Source organism: Trichomycterus rosablanca, chromosome 9, assembly GCF_030014385.1.
Source record: "Trichomycterus rosablanca isolate fTriRos1 chromosome 9, fTriRos1.hap1, whole genome shotgun sequence".
Lineage (NCBI taxonomy): Eukaryota > Metazoa > Chordata > Actinopteri > Siluriformes > Trichomycteridae > Trichomycterus > Trichomycterus rosablanca.
Window position 1 is genome coordinate 3,290,686 of NC_085996.1, and position 18,757 is coordinate 3,309,442.

General features: G+C 45.7%; 2 protein-coding genes across 2 annotated transcripts in view; one reads left to right on the forward strand and one right to left on the reverse strand.

The window, feature by feature from the left end:
- Positions 1 to 15,205, forward strand: part of LOC134320315 (dynein axonemal heavy chain 8-like) — a 24,647-nt gene extending 9,442 nt beyond the window's left edge. Inside the window, exons 18-44 of the mRNA XM_063001673.1 lie at positions 2 to 105; positions 185 to 361; positions 1,175 to 1,342; positions 1,433 to 1,648; positions 2,172 to 2,309; positions 3,407 to 3,534; positions 3,611 to 3,782; positions 4,168 to 4,323; positions 4,405 to 4,560; positions 5,044 to 5,226; positions 5,314 to 5,419; positions 6,313 to 6,565; positions 6,644 to 6,834; positions 7,925 to 8,046; positions 8,393 to 8,511; positions 9,462 to 9,664; positions 9,743 to 9,816; positions 10,203 to 10,355; positions 10,451 to 10,606; positions 10,680 to 10,796; positions 11,322 to 11,423; positions 11,522 to 11,682; positions 12,844 to 13,000; positions 13,123 to 13,275; positions 13,386 to 13,575; positions 14,270 to 14,391; positions 14,761 to 15,205. Coding sequence (XP_062857743.1) covers positions 2 to 105; positions 185 to 361; positions 1,175 to 1,342; positions 1,433 to 1,648; positions 2,172 to 2,309; positions 3,407 to 3,534; positions 3,611 to 3,782; positions 4,168 to 4,323; positions 4,405 to 4,560; positions 5,044 to 5,226; positions 5,314 to 5,419; positions 6,313 to 6,565; positions 6,644 to 6,834; positions 7,925 to 8,046; positions 8,393 to 8,511; positions 9,462 to 9,664; positions 9,743 to 9,816; positions 10,203 to 10,355; positions 10,451 to 10,606; positions 10,680 to 10,796; positions 11,322 to 11,423; positions 11,522 to 11,682; positions 12,844 to 13,000; positions 13,123 to 13,275; positions 13,386 to 13,575; positions 14,270 to 14,391; positions 14,761 to 15,048 — 4,265 coding nt within the window. The 3' untranslated portion in view covers positions 15,049 to 15,205. The remainder of the gene's footprint in view (position 1; positions 106 to 184; positions 362 to 1,174; positions 1,343 to 1,432; positions 1,649 to 2,171; positions 2,310 to 3,406; positions 3,535 to 3,610; positions 3,783 to 4,167; positions 4,324 to 4,404; positions 4,561 to 5,043; positions 5,227 to 5,313; positions 5,420 to 6,312; positions 6,566 to 6,643; positions 6,835 to 7,924; positions 8,047 to 8,392; positions 8,512 to 9,461; positions 9,665 to 9,742; positions 9,817 to 10,202; positions 10,356 to 10,450; positions 10,607 to 10,679; positions 10,797 to 11,321; positions 11,424 to 11,521; positions 11,683 to 12,843; positions 13,001 to 13,122; positions 13,276 to 13,385; positions 13,576 to 14,269; positions 14,392 to 14,760) is intronic.
- On the reverse strand, positions 14,634 to 18,319 carry LOC134320405 (SAYSvFN domain-containing protein 1-like). The gene is made up of 2 exons (XM_063001775.1): positions 18,302 to 18,319; positions 14,634 to 16,633 (listed from the first exon to the last, which is right to left on the reverse strand). The coding sequence occupies exons 1-2, from the start codon at positions 18,317 to 18,319 to the stop codon at positions 16,298 to 16,300; spliced, it is 354 nt and encodes a 117-aa protein (XP_062857845.1). The 3' UTR covers positions 14,634 to 16,297.
- Between the last annotated feature and the right edge of the window lie 438 nt (positions 18,320 to 18,757).

Here is an 18,757-nt window from a genome sequence, read left to right on the forward strand (position 1 = left end):
GGTCTAGCCAAGCTAATGGAAGCCAGCGAATCCGTCGCGCAGCTGTCCAGAGACCTGGTGGTGAAGGAGCAGGAGCTGGCGTTGGCCTCAGCCCGAGCCGACAAGGTACATCATTCGATCAGAACTGAGCAGAGCGTTTTCACTTTGCTAGATCGATCGTGAGCTCATGGACTTGGTCGTGCAGGTCCTCAAGGAGGTGACTGTGAGCGCCGAGGCCGCCTCTGTGGTCAAAAACGAGGTGCAGGTGGTGAAGGATAAAGCGCTGAAGATCGTGGAGGAAATCGAGAAGGAAAAAGGTGTGGCAGAGCTGAAGCTGCAGGCGGCTGAACCTGCACTCATGAAAGCTGAGGCGGCTTTAAACGTGAGTTCCAAAAACTGATGTAGCAGCTCAAAAGTATTTGGACACCTGACCATGGGCTTGTCAGACCTCCCATTTTAAAAACACACAGTGGCGTCTGATCTATTCAGCTAGAACGACAGCGGCTTTTCTAATAAAGCCTCTTTAAATGACTTTGAAATACAGAATGCCTGTGGGAATTTGTGCCCGTTCAGTCGAAAGATTACAGCGTTTGTATGGCTCGGCACATGAATTCGATAATTAAAAGAAGTGTCCAAATACTTTTGTACTATATATACAAACCTGAAGAAGTGAGATCCAAGAGTTACCTCTCTTTAAATTTTAATGACAGAAGAAACCTAAAATAGAAATAAGCAGGAAACGCTTATAGGTGCTTATAAAACGATTTCTGAAGCACAATGCTAAGTGAGACCCAACCTGCCACGCCCACACAGGCCGACAGAAAGCGTAGTTCTCTCTGAACTAAACTTCAAAGCATTTTCTGCGCCTCATTAAAGGTTCCTCACTACCTGAGAAGCACCGTCTAACAGCGTACCTCTGACTGACTGGCTTTGCCCTCTGAATTATTTGCTAGATCTCCTGCTAGCGCTCTCTAACTTTTGTCATTAACTCAGTTGATACAGGGTAGAGTCGTTCTGGGTCTTTGATTCTGTTTTATGAGTTGACTTGTTCGGTTCCCTGCCGAGTGTGTGTGGTTCTGTTTGTGTGGCCTGTCCTTTCTACCCTTGTCCTGTCCTGTTCACTGGAACGACTGTAGGATCTGAAACCACTATATCCTAGATTTGTAAATCGTTTTTGACCTCGTGTCTTTAACAGACCATCAAACCGGCCGATATCGCAACAGTGAGGAAACTGTCCAAGCCACCACATTTAATCATGAGAATTATGGACTGCTGTCTGCTTCTCTTCCGCAAGAAGCTGGACCCCGTCGTCATGGATCCAGAGAGGCACTGCCTTAAGCCCTCCTGGAGCGAAGCCATGAAGGTAAAATCCCTGAAACACCGTGCAGGACCTCACGAGATCTGATGGTTCTAATGAGACTAATGATACGAGTCTCCTCTCTTCACCCCTAAGCTGATGAGCGGCGGCGGCTTCCTGACGTCACTGCAGCAGTTTCCTAAGGACACGATAACCGAAGAGACGATGGAGCTGCTGGAGCCGTACTTCCAGATGGAGGATTACACGCTGGAGAACGCCAGTAAAGTGTGCGGAAACGTGGCGGGTCTGCTGTCCTGGACACAGGCTATGGCCACCTTCTTCAGCATCAACAAGGAGGTGCTGCCACTGAAGGTAAAACACGAGAGCCGGACCCACAGAAATCACTTCAAAATACATACGGTGGTTTATTAATCATGGATATATACAATCTATACGATTAAAAACTCAAAGATTAAAGGCTTTTCTTACAGGTCTCACTTTTGTGTGTTGTGTGATTATAAATATGGACATGCTGAGGCAGCAAGACTAAAATCACTGCCAGTCATTAGACTCCTAAATTGTGAGCTGGAGTGGTGCAGGGGGTTTGATTTTGGGCTACGATCGCAAATTTAATTTTCATTAACCTCGAGACAGGAATACCCTGAACTCGGTGCCAGTCCATTGCAGAGCAGGGTGCCAGTCCCAGATCTCAGCTGTGATGGGCGAGCATAATATACGATACCCCTGCACCTAAATGTAACGTGTGATGTTCACTTCTGGTTCATCAGCGGCAAAAGCACATTCGTTACCAGCATCCCAACACACACACACACACACAAGACTCTTCTCTAACTTTATTAGTAACACTGGCATATCCTGCCTTCTTCCTACCCAGGCTAATCTCAGCGTTCAGGAGAACAGGCTAACGGCAGCTAATAAGGAACTGGCTAACGCTCAGGCCCAGCTGGATGAAAAGCAGGCAGAGCTGGACATGGTGCTGGCCAAATTCGAAGCAGCCATGAAGGAGAAGCAGGTACGTCCTCTTCTACTGGTGACTGGTGCATCATACATCAGTTTTAACTGTAGATACTGGGATTTTCATCTCAACAGATCAAGCACTCAGTGTGTGTATGTGTGTGTGTGTGTGTGTGTGTGTGTGTGTGTGTGTGTGTGTGTGTGTGTGTGTGTGTGTGTGTGAGCGCTTCCTACCTAATCAGTCCATCTACCTGCACTAAAATTCACTGTAGCCAATCAGACTGCAGTTACCACCTTAAATTTCCAGTCACCAGTCAGACTCCACTTCAGACACTCAACGTCAGTCGGTTCTGGGCGTGGCGTTGAGTTTTAAAGACGTTGAGTTTCGAGGTATTTTCCCCCATAAGGATGTTTGGGGAACCTGTTAATGCGTCCATGGTCCCGGTGAGCTGCAGATATTTTAGTCTCATGTAAAATAATGAGGTTGTTTTTGACTCTTAAACACTGAAAATAACACAAATATAATATAAACACACTGAAATACAATTACTAACTGTTAAAAATGCAATAAAAGCTGCACTTTAGCTTTACTTTATTGTTTTGTTATGCTTTTTAATGAGTGGAGAGAACTTATGAGCAGTAATAATGAAGAGAGGTTTAGTGTTTTTATGTTGTTCTTTTAATACATTAAGTTAAGAGTTTTAGACTCTGGGAGAAGCTGATTCTGATTCTCACCATTTCTCAGAAGCTGGAGCTGTAACACAAAGTGAAACAGGAAGGAGAATCATGTGGAGCTGTAACCCTGGATCTGACGCTTATTCCACACTAATGCAGATTCAGCTCATGTTCACATGACATCTTACCACACCGCTCAAGCCAAGCGCTGATCAAAGCACACGTTGAGTTTGAGGGAAACGTTGAGTTTAAGGGTACAAATTTCTCAAAGAAGGCCGTCGAGTTTCAGATTTTGAGTTTAGGGGACGTACAGTTACAAGGTACCACAGTACTAACATTAGCTGTTGATCCAAGTCCACATTCCCTAATACCCGGGGCCCAATCAGAGCATTTCGTGGCCTTTTTATTTCACAAATCACTGTGTGTGTAAACGTGCATCTAATGCTTACGAGACACTGGAATAACGTTAACTGTTTTCAGGATCTGCTGAACGACGCCGAATCGTGCAGAAATAAAATGCAGACGGCCTCCGCTCTGATCGACGGGCTGAGCGGGGAGAAAGTGCGCTGGACCGAGCAGAGCAGAGAGTTCACCTCACAGATCAGCAGGCAGGTTTCTCTCAGTCTCTCCACGGCTCCTGGGGTCGAACCGAGGTTCACGTGTCTGTCTCTGCTCTGCTCTCAGGCTGGTTGGAGACGTCCTGCAGCTGACCGGCTTCCTGTCCTACTGTGGTCCGTTCAACCAACAGTTCCGTAACATGCTGCTGAAGGAGATCTGGGAGGACGAGCTCACGAAGAAGAACATTCCCTTCACTGAAAACCTGAACCTGATCTCCATGCTGGTGGACCAGCCCACAGTAGGATTTTATTTAACATCCTGGTCTTAATACCACCTACATGATGTGGGATTTAGTCCTAGATACTCAGTTCTGGTTACAGTGCTGGTACTGGTGCTTTATCTAAAGCGACTTAGAGTAGAGTGACAGTACAGTCTCAGCAATTAAGGGTTAAGGGCCTTGCTAAAGGGCCCAACAGCAGCAATCTGGCAAAGGTGGGGCTTGAACCAGCAAGCTTATGATTGGATGAATCCAAAACAAAACAGTAAATGTTCTGAGTGTAAAGAGAAGCCCTGATTAATCAGTAGTCAGTACTGATGCCTGATGAGAGTGGGATCAGTGAAGGCTGTTGATGGAATGTTGATGGAAGACCCTCACAGGTGGTATCTTCTCCCCCCTCGTTCAGATCAGCGAGTGGAATCTGCAGGGCCTTCCGGGTGATGACCTGTCGGTGCAGAACGGCATCATTGTCACCAAAGCTACCCGCTTCCCCCTCCTCATCGACCCCCAGACTCAGGGCAAGGCTTGGATCAAGAAGAAGGAGAAAGCCAACGAGCTCCAGGTCAGATCCGTGGCTCAGGCTAGCTAACGTCAGCACTAGGTACACGACATGATGCTAACGAACGCTCCGTATCGTTCCAAGGTCACGTCTCTGAATCACAAGTACTTCCGCACCCATCTGGAGGACAGCCTGTCCCTGGGTCGCCCTCTGCTCATCGAGGATGTACCCGAGGAGCTGGACCCAGCGCTGGATAACGTGCTGGAGAAGAACTTCATCAAGTCTGGATCCTCCTACAAGGTGAGCGTTACATTTACATTTCCGGAATTTAGCAAAAGCGACTTACAGTCTGAGCAATTGAGGGTTTAGGGCCTTGCTTAAGGGCCAAACAGTGGCAGTGGTAGGGTTTGAACCAGCGACCTTCTGCTTACTAGTCCAGTACCTTAACCACTTGGCTACAACCGCCCTACATGTCAATCATTTCTATCACATTTCATCCAAAGGCCCTTACAATTATGACTGAATACAGTTTGAGCATTTAAGGATTAAGGGCCTTGCTTAGGGGCCCAACAGTGGCAGCCTGGTGATGATGGGGCTTAAACAGACAACCGTATGATTACTAGTCCAGTACCTTAATCACTGAACTACCACTGCCCATGCATGTAAATAAATAAACAATGAATGGATTAATCACAGGGCAGATGTAGGTGGGTACCAGAGCTTTTACATCAGGACGTGCCTGCATATCCTGTTCAGTGTTAACCGAAACACTGCGTACGACAGGTTAAAGTCGGAGACAAAGAGATCGACGTGATGGACGGCTTCCAACTCTACATCGCCACCAAGCTGCCCAACCCGTCCTACACGCCCGAGGTCTGTGCCAAAACCTCCATCATCGACTTCACCGTGACCATGAAGGGCCTGGAGAACCAGCTGCTGGGCAGAGTCATCCTGACCGAGAAATACGTACGTCTGCACACGTTTCACGTCATCCCTTACATTCCTTTCAGTGATAAATAATGAGCCGGTCCATCACTGACTGATGTTACACAGGAACTGGAGGCTGAGAGGCTGAATCTGATGCAGGACGTCACGGCCAACAAGAGGAAGATGAAAGAGCTGGAGGATAATTTGCTTTACAAGCTCAGCACCACAAAAGGTGCGTATATAAGACCATACCAAAATAATAATTTAGTATTTAGTCATGAAGTCATGAGTATATTCATGTATTCATCTGTAACAGATCAGGTCTAACAACCGCTACTGTAACGTGGCGGAATGAATTTACCATGTCGGGCTTAGTGGGTAGCACTGTCGCCTCACAGCAAGAAGGTCCTGGGTTTGATCCCCAGGTAGAGCGGTCTGGGTCCTTTCTGTGTGGAGTTTGCATGTTCTCCCCATGCCTGCGTAGGTTTCCACCGGGAGCTCCGGTTTCCTCCCACAGTACAAAGACGTGCAAGTGAGGTGAACTGGAGATACAAAATTGTTCATGACTGTGTTTGATATTAAACCTGTGAACTGATGAATGAAGTGCGTCAAACATGATGTTAAAATCCTCATAAATAAATAAAGAGTCATGTCCTTCTGTGTTGCTATGCTGGCTGACAGAGGGGGCACGGAGGCGCAGATGATTGATGTGTCCAGCTCTCTGCTGGCATGGGAAACCAGCATGGTCTCAGCAATGAAAAGTTAAAAAGTTATTTATTTAATTTACTTTCTTTTCTTAGTTTTTTGGGAGTAAACTAACACGTCAACCAAGGAGTAGATCTGGCCCAAACAAGAAATACAGCTTATTTTTACCCAAGTATTTAGACTCAAAGTAAACTCAGACAAATGGTTGAGCAGACCATTAAAGGGTTAATAATGTGCTGACTGGACACAACTGTGATTCTTACAAATATCACAATTACCGGTTGAACTTGAGTAAACTTACTGGTCCATGTAGCACAAGGTCACCGTAAGTTATTTGAGTAAGTAATAAAGAAACTTTTAGAGGTCTTGTAAATGAAAATAGACTTGTTGTTTAGTCCACCCCCGTCTCTGTCTGTTCAGGCTCTCTGGTCGACGACGAGTCCATGATCGGGATCTTGAGAGTCACTAAGGAAACAGCAGCGGAGGTGAGCGAGAAGCTCAACGTGGCCACCGAGACGGAGACGAAGATCCTCGCCGCTCAGGAGGAGTACCGTCCCGCGGCGTCCCGCGGCAGCATCCTCTACTTCCTCATCACAGAGATGAGCATGGTCAACGTCATGTACCAGACCTCGCTCGCCCAGTTCCTCAGGATCTTCGACCTCTCCATGTCGAGGTGCCGTTAACCCCGCACCTCCATCTGTAACCACTTTATTATGAGTGCGTATTTTAATTATGAGTGAATCTTTTCCAGGTCAGAAAAAACCCCCCTGACCCAGAAGCGCATCGCTAACATCATCGACTGTCTGACGTACGAGGTGTTCAGATACACGGTCCGAGGCCTGTACGAGAATCACAAGTTCATCTTCACTCTGCTGCTGGCTCTCAAGATCGATCTGCAGAAGGGCAACATCAAGCACAGCGAGTTCCAGATTCTTATTAAAGGTGCCACCTGAGACAGAAAGCTACAGCACACGAGGGAATATTTATCCCTCTGTCTCTTTAACTTTCTAATTTAATGCCCTAAACTCATTTTTAACTCGCACAGGGCAAATTAACACTGTAAACACGGTAAAAACAACACAAAGCAGGCGATGCTGTCCTGACAGGATATAAAAGGAGCATTGATGAGTTCTTATAGAAGATTGTATGCAGTAGTAGACCTAGAGCTGAACTCTTTTGGAAGTAACATGTTTTCATTGCTGTAATGTTTAAACCTGACGATACTGTGACGGTATTGTAGGACCATTCCGCCGAATCGGTGCCATTTCTGTCCCCAGGAATCTTTAAAATGCATTTATATATTTATTTATTTATATTTATATATATATATATATAATATATATACTGTATATGCATTGTCTCCCTTTTTCTCCCAACTTTAAGTGCGAGAACGAAGCCAACCCACGCCCCCTCCGACACGTGGGCAGCAGCCGTATGCATCTCATCACCTACACTTTGACGAGTGCAGTGCGGATCAGCACTGTGTACGGAGAGACACACCCTGATCAGCGCACTCTCTCCCAGTCTCTGTGCAGGTGCCATCAATCAGTCAGCAGAGGTCGTAGTTGCATCAGTTATGAGAGAGTCCCTATCCGGGTTAATATCCCACCCCTATATGAACAACAGGCCAATCGTTGTCCATGTGGCTGCTCAGCCCAGCCGGCAGGCAGAGCCGAGACTCGATACGATGTATGTGAGATCCCAGCTCTGGTGTCCTAGCGCGTGTTTTTACCGCTGCGCCACCTGAGCGGCCTTAAAATGCATTTTTAATTAAGCAAAATATCCTGCACATTGATTTAATAACGAGTTCGGGAGATATAATTTAAAACGTTCATTAAAACTCCCTACAACACTGAAAAAGTAGTATTTCTTCATGTCCCCACTTTGACACGACAGCTTACAGTGAAATATAAGGATTAATGGTTGTGGATCCCTCTGATGTTTGGAGCCAGGTTCAGTTTATCAGAGCAGAACTGAGAACATTTCACAGTGATTGTTTATCTGAATTTTGTTTCACTCTCTCTGTTTAAAGGTGGTGCCGCCCTGGATCTCAAAGCTTGTCCTCGTAAACCCTTCCGCTGGATTCTGGACATGACATGGCTGAACCTGGTTGAGCTGAGCAAACTGCCCCAGTTCACCAACATCATGAGCCAGGTCAGTAACATCCTGTAAAATGTGCTTTATAATATAATAACTTCTAATGGCAAATTCACCAAAAAATGTGCAGATAGAAAAATGATTTAAACAAATATGAACACTTGTTTGAAAGCTGTGGTCAGAGCTCAGGGTCAGTCATTGTACCAAGAGATTTAAGGGCCCTACTAAAGGGATTTAAACTCACAGCCTTCCAGTTGATACCCAAAGCTTGCTTTTTACTCTGACACACTGTAGCCTATGAATAATGATGATTACACATTTGTGTTGAGTTTTATTGGCATACAGTTAATAAATAGTATTATTATATTGATGTTTATGCACACGTTCCTGTTCATACACAAAGGTGTCCCGGAATGAAAAGGGCTGGAAGGCGTGGTTCGATATGGACGCACCAGAGGACGCAGTGATTCCCGATGGTTATAATGATTCACTGGAGATCTTCCACAAATTACTGCTTATCAGGTACAATATCAGTCGTCTAAGGGTACGATTCTTCTCCCTCTGGCTGCTGCAAATTAATTTGATGCCAAAAGTTTTACATCAAGAGTTACATCAACTCAAGACATCATCAAAAAGCATCATCAGCCGTGCAATCATTGTAAAATTTAGCAGAATGCACCTCATTTTACTTGGAAGATGGGTCTGGGTCTGGATCAGGTCTGATTCTGTGTTTTAAGTAAATGGGCTCATTCAGATACATGAGCTCTGATTTGCTCATGATGGTTAATGCCATTACTCCAAACCAGAGAAAAGTTCAGCTCTCCTTACTCCTGATATTAATAATGTATTTATTTTTATGACTTCAGATGGGGTGACCTTAAAGATGCTGTAGATCTTAAATCTAAATCTACTTTTTTTATTTTCTCCCATTTTTCTCCCGATTTAGCATAGCAAATTAGTCTTCCACCGCTGGGGATCCCGACTGCGTCCGAGGAGGGTATATTCGCCTGTCCCATGCCCCCTCTGACGCGTGCACAGTCCCTTAACCCCTTCTTATTTGCCCACGCCTCAGTGGATTGGCACATGAGGCCGGATATCACGCGCCTCGGGCTACTTATCAGGGTCCTTACACAGCATCGAAGACCTCGCCTACTTTTTAGTCCCGTCTTTTCCCACACAACAGACTTCGATTGCCAATTTTGTCTCACATTTGTGCCCGCTAGAGTCCCAGCACTGGTGTGCTAGCGGAATATATCGCTGTGCCACCCGGGTGCCCTAAATCTACTTTTGTGATAGTTTCAGTGTTTATTAACAGAACCATTCATTAAATTGCTTTCTCAGTTAAAAAGAGGATGAAAATTAATCACCGCTTGTGATTAACCATGTGTGGATCATTACAGTATCAGCAGACCAGGACTTTTAAAGCACCACCATTGTGAATGAAGTGAATTTAAACAAATGTCATGTGACAGATCCTGGAGTCCAGATCGCACGCTGTCTCAGGCCAGGAGCTACGTAGGGCACGCATTGGGCGCGAGGTTCGCCCAGTCTGTTATTCTCAATCTGGAGGCAACGTGGGGGGAGAGCGACCCTCGTACCCCTCTGATCTGCTTCCTCTCCATGGGCTCGGATCCAACCAACCAGATAGAAGCTCTCTCCAAGAAACTCAGACTCGGTAATAAAGCCGTAACTAATTACAGTGGAGCAAAAAGTGGAGGACTGTTTTTTACTGTATGTTGGGTTGCTTGTTTAGAATGCAGAGCTATATCTATGGGACAGGGACAGGAAGTGCATGCGAGGAGGCTGGTGCAGATGTCCATCGCACAGGTACCAACACTACCTACAGAGACGTTTATTATATTCAGAAATTAAATCCTGTGTAAATAAGATTTAATCACACTAAAGATAAGTCTGAGAACTGGTATAGGGTACTGGGGTTCCAGTCTCAGTGATGCTATAGGCTGACAGGGTGTCTGCACATACATGATTGGCTGTGTCTGAGGGAGGAGGGATAGAAGGAAGTCCTTGCACCCAGTATGCGGTCTGTGAAACCGGACCTGCCGTGACCCTGACCTGGCATAGCCATGACTAAAGCATTTCTGTATGGAGCAAACATCAAGTCTTATTTAGAAGACCTTACAAACCTTCTTGTCATACATTCAGTTTAAAGCTCATCACCAGTAATTGTGTGTCTGACCGTCTGTGGTCCACAGGGAGGCTGGGTCCTGCTGCAGAACTGCCACCTGGGTCTGGAGTTCATGGACGAGCTGCTGGACACCGTGAGCACAGTGGAGAACGTTCATGAGAGCTTCAGGGTGTGGATCACCACGGAGCCACACGACCGCTTCTCCATCACGCTGCTGCAGGTAATGTAACATCATCAACAGGGGGGAAACTTGGGGGAAACCAGGGGGTCGAGGTCTCCGATCATCATCATCAAAGAATCTTCTTGTCGTTTTAGTCCTCCATCAAGTTCTCCAACGATCCTCCTCAGGGAGTGAAAGCCGGACTGAAGCGAACGTTCGTCGGGATCTCTCAGACTCAGCTGGACGTCAGCAACCTGCCCATGTGGAAGCCGCTGCTGTACAGCGTCGCGTTCTTGCACACGGTGGTGCAGGTAGGAACGACCTGGCGCTTACAGGATACGTGGTTTCCCAGAATTACACAGTCTTCACCTTTTTTTTACGCAGGAACGTCGCAAGTTCGGACCCCTGGGCTGGAATATTCCGTACGAGTTCAACTCGGCAGACTTCAGCTCCAGTGTGCAGTTCATCCAGAACCATTTGGATGAGTGCAGTCCCAAAAAGGTTCGGAATAATGTCTTACTTTGATAAAAAGTCTTTGGGTCTGTGTGAAACCGAGCTCTCTCTGTACATAGACGCGTTTCCCATCATTCTACACTCCCGAGAAGAGGGCGTGTCTAAATTCTTAGCTCCCTTAAAATGCTCCTACTGAGGCGCCTTAATTCTGAGTGATGATCTGACTGAGCGTCTCCTTAGCGCTGAAGGCAATCCCAGCATTCAGTGCGGCACAACTTTGCTCACAAAAAACTACAAACGTGGCGGATGAATCAATCCAGAGCAACTAACGGAGTTCCTTTGACATGTAAATAAATTCACATTGATGTTTAATTTGTATAAAGGTGCAGGAGTGACGTTTATTTGTAAATTCAGGCGTAGAGCGTCTAAATAATCTGATTATGAGCTCCATGTCTGATTAGAATGCTCTGTACTGAGGGAGCTGATCAGGTTTACAGTGGGGAGCAGGGCGGGTCACTAGGTTCAGTGTGTGTCCTTTGCTCGTGCTGACCAGTTTGGCTTGTTTATCTGCAGGGCGTGTCGTGGGACACCGTGCGCTACATGCTGGGAGAGGTGCAGTACGGAGGCAGAGTGACGGACGACTACGACAAACGACTTCTGAACTGTTTTGCACGAGTAACACACGACCCCCCCAACCTAATAATAAATATAATAACGTTAGCGTATGATGTACGAGAGACGTTTTTAATCGTAACCGCCGCTCTGATTACCAGGTGTGGTTCGGCGACCGGCTGTTCGAGCCCTCGTTCTGCTTCTACACCGACTACAATGTTCCCGTGTGTAAGACGGTGGAGGAATACCTGGAGTATATTCACACTCTGCCCTACGTCGACACCCCTCAAGTGTTCGGTCTGCATCCCAACGCTGATATCACGTAAGAGTCCATCAGAGCTGCTCACACACACTCACACTCTCACCTGAACACAACACCTCACTCTCCACCCAGAAACCCCAAGAAAACTTTAAGGAATTATGTGCTTCATCTTTGCAGCAACAGTTTAGGGAAGGCCCTTTTTTGTTCCAGCATAACCCTACTAAACTTAATAACCTCACAATGAAGTTAAATGTCTTAATAATAAAATAACGACGTGGGTTTTACTCTCACATTTACACCGATCAGGCATAACATTAAAACCACCTCCTTGTTTCTACACTCACTGTCCATGTTATCAGCTCCACTTACCATATAGTAGTCCATCTGTTTCTCTGCATGCTTTGTTAACCCCTTTCACCCTGTTCTTCAATGGTCAGGACCCCCACATGACCACCACAGCGCAGGTATTATTTAGGTGGTGGATCATTCTCAGGACTGTGTTTGTTGTGCTGGTATGAGTGGATCAGACACAGCAGCGCTGCTGGAGTTTTTAAACACCTCACTGTCACTGCTGGACTAAGAATAGTCCACCAACCAAAAATATTCAGCCAAGAGCGCCCCGTGGGCGGCGTCCTGTGACCGCTGATGAAGGTCTAGAAGATGAGCGACTCAAACAGCAGCAATAGATGAGCGATCGTCTCTGACTTTACATCTACAAGGTGGACCGACTAGGTAGGAGTGTCTGATAGAGTGGACAGTGAGTGGACACGGTGTTTAAAAACTCCAGCAGCGCTGCTGTGTCTGATCCACTCATACCAGCACAACACACACTAACACACCACCACCATGTCAGTGTCACTGCAGTGCTGAGAATCATCCACCACCTAAATAATAGCTGCTCTGTGGTGGTCCTGTGGGGGTCCTGACCATTGAAGAACAGCATAAAAGGACTACAGTCAGTAATTGTAGAACTACAAAGTGCTTCTATATGGTAAGTGGAGCTGATAACATGGACAGTGAGGGTAGAAACAAGGAGGTGGTTTTAATGTTATGGCTGATCGGTGTACGTCTACGCTTACAACTGTGACCGAACACAGTTCAAGCCATTAAGGTCTAAGGGCCTCGTTTAGGAGCCCAAACCAGCAATCCTCTGTTTACTAGTTACTGGTAAGTTGTGAGGATAATTGTCTTTGTTAAATGCTAGAAATGAACTTCTGACAGGTATCAGGGTAACACCTCAGCCGAAGTCCTGGACACCATCACAAACATCCAGCCTAAAGAGAGCGCCGGAGGTTCAGGAGAGACGCGAGAGTCGATCGTCTACCGCCTCGCCCAGGACATGCTGGATAAACTCCCTCCCAACTACGTACCTCATGAGGTATAAGAGTGTTTAACAGTGCCGTTTACTTTATAAAGAAATGAATTTATAAGTGGTGCTTATTAAATTACAGCCACGCTTAAATGTCCCCGATTAATAATCTGTGTAACATCACTGACCAGGTGAAAGCCAGGCTGGTGAAAATGGGAGCCCTGACCTCCATGAACATCTTCCTGAGGCAGGAGATCGACCGCATGCAGAGGGTCATCAGCGTGGTCCGGACTAGCTTGATCGATCTCAAGTTGGCCATTGAGGGCACCATCATCATGAGTGAGGTAGGAACTGATGACTGGGTCTTACCCACTGTTGCACATTTTCACCACCACTGTAGCTCGGTCATTCTGAGGCTGCCTGGCCAGTAACGAGCGTTTGTATTGGCTTGCAGAGCCTCAGGGACGCGCTGGACAACATGTTCGACGCTCGAGTCCCAAACCTGTGGAAGAAGCTCTCCTGGGAGTCGTCCACCCTGGGGTTCTGGTTCACCGAGCTCCTGGAGAGAAACGCTCAGTTCCATAGCTGGCTGTTCGATGGGAGGCCCAAAACATTCTGGATGACCGGATTCTTCAATCCCCAGGGTAACCAGACTGTAATCACTTTGTTCTGTTTATTAAAAATGTAGAAGATGCACATTTAATCACTAAATTTGGAGTTTTTTTAGATTGTATTAGGAATTAGAATGAATGAAAAGCCAGCCAGTATGAGACACCAGCTCACGTCAAACCAGTACTGCATGAGTAAGGCTGGATTAAACACTTATTAGTGCCGGCTGTGCCACTGTTCCTTGTGAGGCCGTGCCGTTTACCTTGCCTCGGTGCTACCTCAAGTAACATTTACTACATTTATTCTTTGACGCTCGGTTTTTACCGCTACACTCAAACTTTAATCTGATTTGTCACTTACCTTTTCAAAGCACCACCAGTAGGACAGTGAAAAGTGAAGCATTGTTTCACAAAACCCAATTAGAACCATGGCATTGTGGGAAAAACACAGAAAGGTGAGAGCGGGTTTGCATTATAGGTAGCAGTCGTACATTTCCTAATCCTGGAATCACATCGTAGCTCTTTAATAAGATTTAGTGCATCTTTTAGAGTAATTCAGGAATAAAATGTAATGAAGCCGCTTTATTATTTGGCTGTAAGTTTTTATCTTATCACGTGTCCAAATGACGAGCATTCCTGTTTTACACAAAAGTCCGTATTCTAAACAACTGCATGTAAATAAACCGTCCGTACCATGGTTAGTATTTATTATTGTGTGTGACCGCTGCAGGTTTCCTCACAGCGATGATGCAGGAGGTGACGAGGGCACACCGAGGCTGGGCGCTGGACACCGTCACTCTACACAACGAGGTGTTAAAGCAAACCAAGGAGGAGATCACCACCGCACCCACAGTAAGAGCGCCACACAGAGGGCAGAACACTCAACACCAAATGATGTACATACTGTACATTGCTGTATTTTCATTTTAATTATTTACTATTTATCTGTGCTATTTCTCTATTTTCTGTATATATACAAAATTCTGTCTAGTACATTACCTGTATAATCTTGTCTGTATATTGTAGAGAGATAACAACAGCTGGAAACGAATTCCTCGTGTGTGTAAACATACTTTATATAAAGCAGATTCTGATTTAGGTGGTAAATTCTTTATTCCACAGGGTCACGCAGGGCTGAACGTGAGTCCACAGCACAGCCTGCTCCTAATTTCAACACTGTCCATGCTTATATTTATTCATGTATTTATGTTTGTGGTGTAGGAGGGCGTGTACGTGTACGGCCTCTATCTGGACGGAGCCGGCTGGGACCGCAAGAACTGCTGTCTCGTCGAGGCCACGCCCAAAGTGCTGTTCACCCCTCTCCCCGTGGTGCACATATTCGCCATCAACTCCACCGCCCCGAAAGACCCCAGACTGTACGTCTGCCCCGTCTACAAGAAACCCCGGCGCACCGACCTCACCTACATCACCGGAATCGTGCTGCGTACGGTGCAGCCCCCCGACCACTGGATCCTGCGCGGTGTCGCCCTGCTGTGTGATATCAAATAATCGCACCAACACACACACACACTGACCCACACACGCGTTCCGTTTCTTTGTTCTTTATTCAATTCAGTTCATGGAAAAATATTTTAATTGTTATTAAAAGGTTCAGGTTCTTGTTCAGCATTAAAAATAAAAAAAATATGAGTTTATCTTCACTAAACTGTGTTTGATCTTTGGTACAAGTTCTGTCACCACAACTGCAGTTTTTCTGCATTTATAAACAAGATTAATTATATTATTATCAATTTATAGTCTGAGACCCACGACTTTTACTTTATTAAATTCACTTAAATGACTTTCTGAACTGTAAGTAGCTGATCTGTATTCAGCTGGTATGGTCAAAAGTATTCGGACGCCCGACCATTAGCTTGTCGGACGTCCCATTTAAAAAAAAAACCAGACTGATCCTCTGTGTGATCTCTCAGCTAGAACAGCAGCCGCTCCTCTGAGAAGCTTCTCACAAGGCTTTAAAGTGTGTCTGTGGGAATTTGTGCTCATTCTGTAGTACAACAGAGCATTAGTAAGGCTGGGTACTGATGATGATGATGTTCTGGTTTATCCTACAAACTGTTCAAACTGAACGTGAAATAGGAATTTAGAACCTGTAAAAAACATAAACTTGCCATTTACAAAATCCTGTCCAAAAGTATGTGGACGTCCTTCCTAATTAAGCTCATGTGTTTTAGTAATTATGCTAAAGAATTTGCATGCTTACACACTTTCTACATCTACATACTTTATGGCCCTTGTTTGGCACGACTACAGTTTTAAATTGTTTTTACCGCCTGGTCAGGGTCATGGTGATCAAAAACCTTCTCATCCAGCATCAGTGCCCGACGTCACATGCTCTTTTGACTGAACAGGCACAAATTCCCTCAGACACGCCATAAATTCTTGTTTTAAAAAAAGGTTCTTATTGGACAGTGGTAGCCTAGTGGGTAGAGCTTTGGGCTATCAGTCAGAAAATTGCCCTTGAGCAAGGCCCTTAACCCCGTCTGCTCCGGTGCCATACAATGACTGACCCTGCGCTCTGACCCCAGCTTTCAAACTAGCTGGGATATACAAAGAAAGAATTTCATAGTTTCATGTGTAGATAAATATATAAAATAAAAAACATTCTTCTTTTTTCATCAGTAATTTATATAAATGTACCGACGTCCTCGTTCAGCCCCCGAGGCTCCAGCTGAAGTCTGACCGTTGCACTCGGACCTGGATGTTCCGAATTCCAGCGGTTCCGTCAGGGTCTCGTGCGTTACGTCCGTGCCCCGGTGTTTAGGAGTCTGTAGCCCATCTCGCCCTCCAGCTGTTCGGCGGTGAGCGTCCCCAGGATGGGCTGGCAGTCGGGGTTGAAGACGGAGTAGGCGCTCATCTCTCCGGGTCTCCTGAGCGTGGGGCTGCGCAGACCCTCGTACAGCCAGTAGAACAGAGAGATGAGGAAGAAGGGAAGCCCGAAGTCCAGCTCACAGAAGAGACCCAGCAGAACCAGCCACAGCAGCACCTTCAGCAGGGTCAGGTTAGTGACGGCCAAACGGTCCACGCCCAGCCAGCGGCCCACCGCGCTGTCCAGCAACCAGTCCGAGCTGTCCTGCTACAGGGCAGAGCAAAATACAATCAAACTACAGCACTCTCAACAGCACTCTCAACAACACTCTCAACAGCACTCTCAACAGCACTCTCAACAACACTCACAACACTCTCAACAGCACTCTCAACAACACTCTCAACAACACTCTCAACATCACTCTCAACAACACTCTCAACAGCACTCTCAACAACACTCAACAGCACTCTCAACAACACTCTCAACAACACTCTCAACATCACTCTCAACAGCACTCTCAACAACACACTCAACAGCACTCTCAACAACACTCTCAACAACACTCTCAACAGCACTCTCAACATCACTCTCAACAACACTCTCAACAGCACTCTCAACACTCAACAGCACTCTCAACAACACTCTCAACATCACTCTCAACAGCACTCTCAACAACACTCTCAACAACACTCAACAGCACTCTCAACAACACTCTCAACAGCACTCTCAACAACAGCACTCAACAACACTCTCAACAGCAGGGAGGGACCCTACCAAGGAAACATGGTAAAACTTCCCATATTGAGTTTATGTTATGTTCCGAAAATCCTAACATCATGATCAGATTACTAAACTGCATCTAAACAGATGATATAACTTGTAATAACCTAATTATTCAGTTTATTAACACAATAATGCTTTTTACTGCAAGTTTCCGTATTTCACTTTATCGCGAGTCGGATCAAAAGTTTATATAAAGAACCGACTCAGTGAGCCGAGTCAAATGATCGACTCTAACATCCGACAGAAAACAGCTTTCTCAAAGATCCTGTTCTTCTAAATACATGAATACAGATCATCAGTACATGCAGATTCTGTACACTTACTGACGACGACTAGAAGGTGGAAATGAGGAAACTGGAATGTTTAACAATGAAATGCTCATTACAAGCTTACATGAGTCGAATCGCAATGATTTGACTCACTCCACATGCGCAGTAACGTTGGCGCGAACAGGACACGTGGCTTAAACCGCGAATCTCTATTGGTTAACGCCGCTTTGCGCCAAAACGTCTGTTCAAAAATACAAGTACTGCATGACAGAAGCGCCAGTTCTGTTATTATTGTGGAGGAAATAAGGGTTATATATCGCTCCGTTTAATTACATCTTTATCTAACCTGCACAGGTAAGAGTCCACATTTACTCTACATAAATGCCCTGGACCCCTTTCCTACTGCTTTAGTAAAAGTGCACACCGTTACTATAAGTCCTCTGATTACAACTGTAGTAAATTTCTCCCTCCAAGCTGGCTATGTTCCACCTTCATTAAAAACTGCCATAATTAGACCACTTCTAAAAAAAACAGCACTTGATCCTGAAGTTTTGGCAAATTATAGGCCTATCTCCAATCTTCCTTTTCTCTCTAAGGTATTGGAAAAAGTAGTTGACACTTATCTCCAGGATCACCTTAAACACAACAACCTTTTTGAAAAATTTCAGTCTGGTTTCCGCTCTGCTCATAGCACAGAAACGGCCTTGGTTAAAGTTACCAATGACCTTCTGATGATGGCTGACGCTGGCTCACCTTCTCTGCTTGTCCTCCTGGATTTATCGGCAGCATTTGACACCATTGACCATGGTATGCTCTTACGCCGGTTATACCACACCATTGGACTCACTGATGCTGCCCTGGCTTGGTTTCAGTCCTATCTTACCGACAGAACAGAGTACATCTCTATTGGAAATGCAAGGTCCCAGTCATATGCTGTGACATGCGGAGTCCCCCAGGGGTCAGTCCTGGGCCCCGTCCTTTTCACCCTATACATGCTTCCCCTTGGCCAAATTATAAAACGCTATGGAGTTTCATTTCACTGCTACGCTGATGATATACAACTTTACATGAAAATTGACACAAATTCCCTCCATTCTGCTGCTCCCTCATCATCATCTTCATCAGCATCTCTTTCAATACTCTCTGCCTGCCTGGAGGAGATAAGTTTGTGGATGAAACACAACTTTCTTCAGCTAAATAGTGCAAAAACTGAAGTGATGTTGGTTGGCACCTCACTCCAGACCCAGTCATCCCCTATAACCAGTATTACACTGGCTGGTCATACTATTTCTCCCTCTTCAACGGTTATCAATCTTGGCATAAAATTCGACCCTCAACT